This window comes from Lipophrys pholis (assembly GCF_963383615.2).
Source record: "Lipophrys pholis genome assembly, chromosome: 8".
Lineage (NCBI taxonomy): Eukaryota > Metazoa > Chordata > Actinopteri > Blenniiformes > Blenniidae > Lipophrys > Lipophrys pholis.
The window spans coordinates 14,180,174-14,189,160 of record NC_137630.1 but is presented as its reverse complement, the minus strand read 5'-3'; the positions used below and the strand labels follow the sequence as shown (position 1 = coordinate 14,189,160).

Sequence of the window (8,987 nt, the reverse complement as noted above, 5' to 3'; positions counted from 1 at the left end):
ATATTACCCCTCATCTGGTCAGTGACAACACAAGCAGTTTGTATTTGTCATGCTGACGCGTCAGCAGGCTCCCCGTGTGACTTCAGAGTGAAGAACAAACCGAAGTGAGGAAGCTGCTCGGTCTCCCGCAGACTGCCAGCAGACAGGAAGGAAGGAACCGCTTCTAGGACGCAACTTTGACAAAAAAAAACCAACTTGCCTCTTTTGTCTTCAATTCCTCTTCAAAAGCTCGTTGCACCTTTCATTCTGAGGACTTTGTGGAAATGCAGTCTACATGCTGGCTAAAAGGGGGAAGTAGAGCTTAGCAGCACCCCGCCTCTTGTCCCCCCCCCCCACCCCCACCCCCCAATCTTTACGTTGCCTCTGTGGTTCTAATGTGGCACACACGAACTGTTTGGCCGATTGCCTCGGCAGATGGTGCTCAGTGTGTGGACAAGAAGCTGAGACAGAGCGGAGGAGGACAGACGTCTGGTCCGTCATGGGATGCTGCAGTGTGACCCAAAGGCATACTGGAGTGGACGAGGTGGGACCTGATGAGATCGAGCTGCTGGAACTCTCTGGAGACAATTTAGGGTAAGACACCAAATTCAACTTTGTTGCTTAAAGCCGAGACCACTCCACACTGGAACGCTTCTGCTGGGATTCAGTCGACTTTGATCCTTGAGCAAAATAATTCAATATAAAAGAGAAGTTCTGCAAAGATATGGGCTATACCCCACAAGATCAATCAATCAATCAACATGTGTTTATAAACCCCTTTACAACACTCAAGCTGACCAAAGTGCTTCACAGTAAAAACAGTAAAATGAGAAATAAAAGAATGAAAAGAGTAAAAACATACACTATATCAACAAGAGTAAAAATAAAATCGATTCAAAATGAAATAAGATAAAGTGTCACCATATTGCTGAGTATTAAAAGCCGGATGAGTAAGTCTCAGTCACAGTTTAGTACACGATGAATGTTTTAGGTCAGTTTTAAATGTGCTCTACCCACTTGTGGAGGGGGAAACACTGACAGGCCTTTTGTAGTTTCAATCTGCAGGGTTTTTTGTGTGGCTTTTCATGTGTCACGTTGTGCGCCTGAAAATGTCTCACACAGGAACAGCATACGTGCAAAATGTGCACACAAGATGGTTGTTTATGGCAACGGGACGTGTTTTCTGACAGATTAAAAAAAAAAGAAAAAAGAAGAAGCTGAATCTGAGTCTTTACTGAAGAAAAAGTTTAATCTACAACACTAACTAATTTAAAAACTGAAATATCTCCAGAATAGCAGTGTGCGACTGTTAGCTCTCTGTCCACCATCACAAGGACAGAGGAGAACAAATTGCCTCCTGTTTACTCGGCGATGCTGCACTGATGTGATTAGCAGATTAAAATAGTAAAACGGCTGAAACATGGAAGGGTTTAATTCAGAGTTAGGGCGGGACAAATCCCCAGGCTGAGGGATTAGGAGGGGCTAATTACAACAAGCGCTCCTGCTCCTTATGTGTGGCCTTTTAATCGTTATTAATTACAGTCGCAGGCCGCTCCTGTTTGTCGTTCAGAACACATGAGATGTATAGTCCCATGTATGACGTGTCAGGACAAGTGCAGTTGTGTTCAAAAGGCACCAGATTCACGACTCTGCGACTATCTTACCGACTGCATGGAGCTGTAGATGATAGAGCACTCACCTAATAGAGTCAATATCTTTGAGCGTGGTTGGAAGCCTTTCTTTGCTTCAATCGTTTCTTTGCATGTGTGGGTTTTCACTGGTTTCCAGTTTATATGAATGACGCACGGACGGATGGACTATCGACTGGTTGTCGTGCATAACGGCAAAGTCAATTTGCGTTCGGAGGAATTTATGCAACTTGTATCAAAGTATCAAAGCTTTTTTTTTCCCCCAAAGCCTTGATACTTGATAAAAAGTCAGAACAGGCAAGTCTTCTAAAAGACAAAAACGACTGAAATGAATCACGATTAACCTCCATCAAACTCAGCAGATCTGTCATAATGAAAATAACAAACTTGACACAGATTTAAAAATTGCACAACTGACAAATAAGGCACAAACAGGAACTGAGTCAGAAACCTAAAAACACAGTCATGTGTAATAGATTTAACCCCGACTGTGACTCTGCTCAGGATCAAGTGAGCTGGATGAGATGGATAAATGGATCCAACTGGCAAAGTTAGAACATTTTATAAAAACACTTCACATTATGACATTTTCTTCTCGTTGGGTTTGAAATATACCCCAGTCAGACCAATCAGTTCATTTTCAGCGTGTTTAACAGATATTAGCATTCCTAGCATTCGGTAGCACACGTGCAGAGCATGAGTCCGTTGAGGACCTGCCTGCTGCAGCAAACACACTTTTTTATCTTTATCAAGCAAACATGGTGGTAAATAGTGAGCAGGTGGGAGTATTGTAATCTGATTATGTCTGGCTGTGGCTGCTGCTGAATGGTAGGGGGGCAGGAAGTGTCAATAATATTTATGATATGACCCGTTTTTGAAAATTTGATATTTTTTCGACAAAAGATTCTGCCAGTTTAATCAAATCATAGAAAGTCTCACATGGTTTTTGAGAGTTTGGTTGTGTGTGTGTGTGTGTGTGTGTGTGTGTGTGTGTGTGTGTGTGTGTGTGTGTGTGTGTGTGTGTGTGTGTGTGTGTGTGTGTGTGTGTGTGTGTGTGTGTGTGTGTGTGTGTGTGTGTTTTCAGGGTGTGGAACCTGGGAGAAACTAGACTTCAGCTGTCAGTGAGGAACAGCCAAGATGAACAGCAGCTGCCACCGCCGCCACCACCGCCACCACGCAGGCCTTCAACACGACACCTGGAACAAGAGGTGTGTGTGTATGAGTGTGTGTGTGTGTGTGTGTGTGTGTGTGTGTGTGTGTGTGTGTGTGTGTACGTGTGTTTCTGTAAGAGAAAGTGTCATAAACAATTGAAACCCTGTGGTTCAGTCCAGTCAAACATTTGAACACATTTCAGGGCTCAGATGAGTTGAGCTGCACGTCACATGACCAGACACAGTTCCCACTGTTATTTGTGTTGTTGAAGCCAGACATACACAACATAGGAATTTCCGTGATAAATGTGGGATATTCAGCTCTCCAGGTTGACTGTGATTCAGACTTTACAGGAAATAAAACAAGGAAGAAATACCAGCACACCACCCTGGGCTTTTCTCTCAACATGGTTTCCACTTCAGTGAATCCATCAAATAAAATCAACTAGAAAAAATACTGAAGATTTGCATGCAGAGATTTGTTTATAAAGGTCATAGATTAGACGGGTTTTCTCTGGATATTCTGGTTTAACAAAGTTTCAGAATCCTGTTGTCTCATTCTAATCACTGCATTACGTAGTACTAGATAATATTTGCAAAAAAAGATGTTAATTGCTCTTAGTTTATAACTGCTTTAAAGAGACAAGAAAACACTAAAAGTGACCTTTATATGTAAAATGATATTAAGATACTACATCATATGACGTTGATATTTCATACATTATTATTACTATTATCTATAATATTACAATATATTATGTTTTACCATATTTTTATTCCATCCCTTTTTTTCCTCCTTGATTTTCCTTATAGGTATTTTACAGTCACTGTTATTACTGCTAAAGATAATGTTGTGTTGTATATGTTTTTATGCTAATTTCACGAATACAACAATTCTGCATGCAGGATCAATGAAGTCAATCCATCCATCCATCCATCCATCCATCCATCCATCCATCCATCCATCCATCCATCCATCCAGAAATGGATAAAAAAGTTGTAAGCAGCACATACGTACTAGTTCTTCTTCCTTTTGGCCTCTAGGTGGTGCTGTGGGGAAGGAGCAGAGATGAGCTGCACCACAGGATTTACTCCCAGCAGCCAATCAGAGGCTGGGAGGGCCAACCTGCCCACATGTATGGGGAGATCTTCCACTCCTCACCTGTGTGTCTGCACGACAAACACACGCAGGTAACTTGACACCAGCCTCATTAAGGAGGCAGCAGGAAGTTTGTAAGGAAAACCACAGCCCTGAAAAAAATCCCCCAATTAACAGACGAATATATATATATATATATATACAGTGACGTAAATACTGAAAAAATTAAGAAACTGTATGTTTTTATCTAAACATACATGAAAATAAACATTTTAAGACACAAACCTGATCATGAGAATGTAACAGTAAATTAGACTGATTGACACGAAGCTGAACTAGATAACACTAATAACATATTTCTGCTCCATTGAAAAGGAACGCTTGAGGATATCACATTAAAAAGAATTAAAGAAGAAAACCTTTAATATATTTCAGAACCAGTAGTTTTACTTTCAAAGCGGTATCAATAATTCTTTGTGCACTACCTGATTGGCTCTTTTCTCTGCTGTCATGTTTCAATGTTTTGTTTTGTTTGTTTACGCAGGAGACCACCGAACATTTCCTTGTGTTGTTTTCTTTCCACCTGTTGATTCTGTCTCTGGATCACTCACGAAAAGACTTTGTTTACGAGGTATGACCTATTAATAGAAATATATTAAAAACAAATCGAGACATTTCAAAGATATAATGACAAAACTGCATGCCAACACGTTCCACTGATGTTAAACATTTTGGCCAATGGATGGATCAAAACAATGCATGTAAGCTCAATACCTTTTATGCACTTCACTTTTGCAATAACTGATGGTCTGGCATTGAGTTCCACTACCTTTTCAAGTCAAAAGAAACATTTGTGCCCCACTTCTACTGACTAAAACACAAAATATCCATTTAATATATATTTCACAACTGTAGTTACTGTTGCTATTAACTGATGTAACTGATTGTAAGATGTATTTTTTCCATTCGGAATTCAGAATTCCCCACTTCACATAATGTTTGATATCACAACTAAACCAAGACAAGTCCGTACCTCCACCTCCAGGAGTTTATAGTAAATAAAGGGCACAAACCTACCCGGGGTTATGTTTTCCCAAAAATATCCACGAGAAATTCACAACGTTAGAAGGTGAATATAGACTTAGTTATCCCTCTTCATGTGCAGATTTGAATCCATATGTTTGCTCTCAACAGAATCCAATAATGATATATAAATTATGTGTCAAACACAAAAAGAAAACCACATTGTTCCGTTCTCTTTGTGGACATGACCGACACATCTTTAATATCTTTAAGAAAAACCTTGTTTCACCTCTTGAATGTTTAAGCACGTCACAGGACAGTATGGGTTAGTTGACTAATCACTGACTTGACAGTCAGGTCACAAGTGTTTGACTGTATCTCACGATCAAGACTGTAAGTGACAGAAACACAAGTCAGTGACCAATAACTGAACTGAACAAGTCAAATGGTTGCAACAGGGTTTTTGTAGTGGTGTAATGGCAGGAGAAAATCTTCAACAATGCTGGAGGCCAAACTCTCATTATGCATGTTTTGGATGTGCTGTGTCTGACACTTTAACACCCTTTTTAAACTCCATGGCTCAGGTTGCAATCTGCAGGTCCCTAAATATACGAGGACACGAGGGGCATTACTATCTACTGTCAAAGGAACACATGTAACATAATGTAAATGTGACACGCAGCCTTTTAGTCTGTTTGAGTTGTTTCTGCTCATAATCTGAGTTGAAAAGCAGCAGACATCTTTTCTTTCTTTAAGCCTGTCTGGTCTTACCTCGCAGGGCATCCTTCCCCTCTCTGGACTTGCTTTCCAGGCCGTCTCCACGGATCCTGGCGCCTCGCAGCCACGGCACATGTTTGAGATCAGCAGTGAGTCAGTGGAAATTACCGAGCTCAGCTGGGTCACAGAGTAAAGTGCTGATCTCTGCTTGTCCCCTCGTTCTCTCAGCTCCAGTGGTGGACTCCAAGCTCTTCATCTGCCCCACTTCTGCAGAGCTACAGAGGTGGACGAAACACATAGAAGACAGGAGATACAAGTCTATGGCACAACCCATGAGTCCCTCCCACTGCGCTCTCTCCTACCTGGTAATCTCGAACGGTTTAACATCTGTACATTGAAGGGTGATGTTGTGAAACTGCAGTGTGCTAACATGCCGATCACATCTTTGGCCTGCAGTTACCATGTGATGAGCACTGGAAGAGAGAAGAGCTGAAGAAATACTTGTTGCAAGCACCAATATGGCAGTGGGAGGGAACGCCAATACACCACATGGGCCAGCCGGGATACATCTCCATTGTTCACATCATCAACACACAGAGACAGGTAGCACACACACACACGCACACGCACACGCACACGCGCACGCGCACGCGCACACGCACACGCACACGCACACGCACACGCACACGCACACGCACACACACACACACACACACACACACACACACACACACACACACACACACACACACACACACACACACAGGTGTCTGAACAACTGGATTTATTTTAGAACTCAAGTACAACTACTGTTAAATTGCTCATATTGTTCTCAATTGCAAGTAAAAGTAAATTTCTCAAAGTATCAGTAACCTTAAAAATGCATTTTAAATGGAAGACATTTAATTGAGTTTGCAAAATATTGATAGTTACAGACAAACAATGAATGATTTAATAAATGACCAGTGATACTGCTTTATTAAAGTGTTGTGAATATTTATACTCCACCCATATAACCAATATGGTTCTACAAACTGAAAAGAAAAAAGTTGCCGTGGATGATTAAGTTCTCCGGTTCAGTCTAATGTTGGAACTCTTTCTCTCAGTTTTATGCTCAGAAAAATAAGTTCAGGTAAAGATTGTCTTGCAATCTGTAAATTAAGACTGATCGCACTCAGACATACTCACAGGTAATAGTGGTTTTTTAGCTCAATGGAGAAATGAAAGAGTTTTAATGCACACATTTACAATGACCATTCTGATTGCAGGCAAAAGAGGACAAACTATGTCTTCTTGCTGATTTGGATTGGAGCCCCGTCACAGCACATTGTTGCTCCAACAAAATCTGAGACCAATAATAAAACATCACTGCATGAAACATCAATAGCAGTCTTTGAAAATCCTTTACAAAGTCTTGTTTATTGTGTTTGATCGTCATAAAGTGTCACTACGGTTTGATAGAGAGCAGCGTGTCAGTGTTTTATGTTTGGTGTAAAACCACAGCAACATGGCCGGCTTTGGTCTTGCAGGGACTCCAAGAACGACTGATGGTTCTCTTCCCACAAGATGTGCTGCTGCTGTCCGTCGACAACAGGCGGCTGAACATAAGATACGAGGTAGAGTGAAATGACTCTAAATCTAGAAAAATACCTGCACAGCCACAATGTCCTCACTCAGTGTTTCACACAGTGTTGGTTCTTTAGACACATGACTGAAGGTACAGCTTCTCTCACTCAAATCTGCCGTTTGAATCAGATATGAAAGATTTTCTAAATGTGTGTTGGAACAGGGCAGGTTGGCCCGACACAGCATCAAGGCCGTGGAGCGCTCGGCTCTACCCGGACGGCTGGAGTTTGAACTTACAGGTATTGTGCATGTTGCCTGTACTGCACACACACACAAAGGACAGCGACTTTCCAGTGAAAAAGTGATTCATGCTGTAATTTCAATGCTATTTTTCAGGCGAGCTGATGGAGCCGCTGCAGATCTCCTGCACCTCTCCGGAGGATTATCAGAACTGGATTTTCCAGTTACAACGGGTTAGACTCTTTAATCTTCATGACATTTTATGCAACCCGTAGAAAGATCATGCTTTTACTGAATTTTTTTTTATACAACTCGCAAATGTTTTATCAATGCGATCAGATCAAGCGTAAAGAAGGAAAAAAAATTTCACACCTGTGAAATTATTAAAAGTGCATCATGACTTACAATGTCTGCGCTGAAATGTTTACATTTTCAACATTCAGAATTTTCAAGCTCTGTCCTAAAATTGCTCCTCAGTGAAAAAGAACTAGCTAAACCTAAACATTAGTTTGGCCCCACGCATTGGGAGCCACTGCTGTAACTCCACCACCAGCAGTAAATTTACCATAAACTCTAAATCCACAAAGCTGTAATGTATTTGATGCATTGACCAGTCGTTGGTTTACCTTATTCCCGTCTGCAGGGTCGCTCATCTCTGCTGTCTTCTTGATACTTCTTCTCGTTGTCGTGCCGTAATCCAGGTGTCACTTCAGGTTGATGGAGGCCTGTAACAGGCAACACTTCATGTGTTCAAATACTAAAACAGAGGAAATGTGGCAAACTGATCAGAAAATGCAAACAAGAGGAGAGTAAATGTGGTCTGCTTGTATATAAATGACATTTGTAGCAGCATATCTCTTTTGTAAGTCAGTATGGATATGTACTGTTTGATTCTAAAGTAAAATAACGCCCCATTTCATCCACAAGAACTTATAGACCCAGGAGACTGTTTAATACTGAAATAAAGGAGGCAAGTCTGTTTGTTTCCTCTCGCCAAATTGAAAAAAGCTGAAAAGCAGAGAGACCACGGCACAGTTTAATGGTGCGGAATTCTGATCCCGACGCTACAAATTCAATTTAAAATGTTAGTTTTGACTGGATTGTAAATGTTTAAAAGTCTTGACGTGACTACATCTCCTACACGTGTCACCTCCTGCAGCTCCAGCATCAACAACTGTCCCTTTTAAATACTTGCCGGCGTTGCTTTAACTGTGAAGCAGCTTTAATGAGACGGGATCTTCTCTCTGATCCTCAGCTGGACCGAAGCAGCCACGTTCCTGTGAGTCACGCTCCTCCTCCCATCATGCCAAAGCTGCACAGGGGCAGGAAAGAGTCCCAGGAACCCGTAATAACAGCCGAGAAATGTCACATCAACGGACGCAGCTGACTCGGCAACAAAAAGGAGAGAGACGTGTAGATAATGTGCACAAATAAGTGTGGACACATCGAGCTCTTAAAAACAAGTGTTGGCTGAAGATGGTAGATAAAGAAACTGTACATATTTCTATGTAGACGTCACTTTTTTTTTCTTTTTTACAATAAAGCAACAAAACTCTAAAGACT

The 8,987-nt window shown here is 41.3% G+C and overlaps 1 protein-coding gene across 2 annotated transcripts; it reads left to right on the top strand.

Annotated features, from left to right (window-relative positions):
• Positions 1-49: 49 nt before the first annotated feature.
• Positions 50-8,980, top strand: LOC308112725 (putative pleckstrin homology domain-containing family N member 1). Of its 2 annotated transcripts, none has more exons than XM_080468456.1 (11): positions 50-573; positions 2,713-2,836; positions 3,824-3,970; positions 4,423-4,509; positions 5,680-5,767; positions 5,847-5,983; positions 6,075-6,221; positions 7,148-7,234; positions 7,408-7,483; positions 7,581-7,657; positions 8,680-8,980. In XM_080468456.1, exons 1-11 carry the CDS (start codon positions 479-481, stop codon positions 8,809-8,811), a joined length of 1,197 nt encoding a protein of 398 aa, XP_080324582.1. In that variant the 5' UTR covers positions 50-478; the 3' UTR covers positions 8,812-8,980. The 2 variants fall into 2 exon arrangements, 1 of the variants encoding a protein (XP_080324582.1); XR_013935508.1 differs by having other exon boundaries at positions 77-573; positions 7,413-7,483; positions 8,680-8,741.
• Positions 8,981-8,987: the final 7 nt, after the last annotated feature.

What these genes read in the sequence shown, in the direction of transcription:
- LOC308112725 (XM_080468456.1), top strand. Translation starts at nt 479, where the DNA reads ATGGGATGCTGCAGTGTGACCCAAAGGCATACTGGAGTGGACGAGGTG. An exon ending in GAAAAGACTTTGTTTACGAG is followed by an intron (nt 4,510 to 5,679) that starts GTATGACCTATT and finishes CTTACCTCGCAG; the next exon opens with GGCATCCTTCCCCTCTCTGG. An exon ending in ACTGCGCTCTCTCCTACCTG is followed by an intron (nt 5,984 to 6,074) that starts GTAATCTCGAAC and finishes TTTGGCCTGCAG; the next exon opens with TTACCATGTGATGAGCACTG.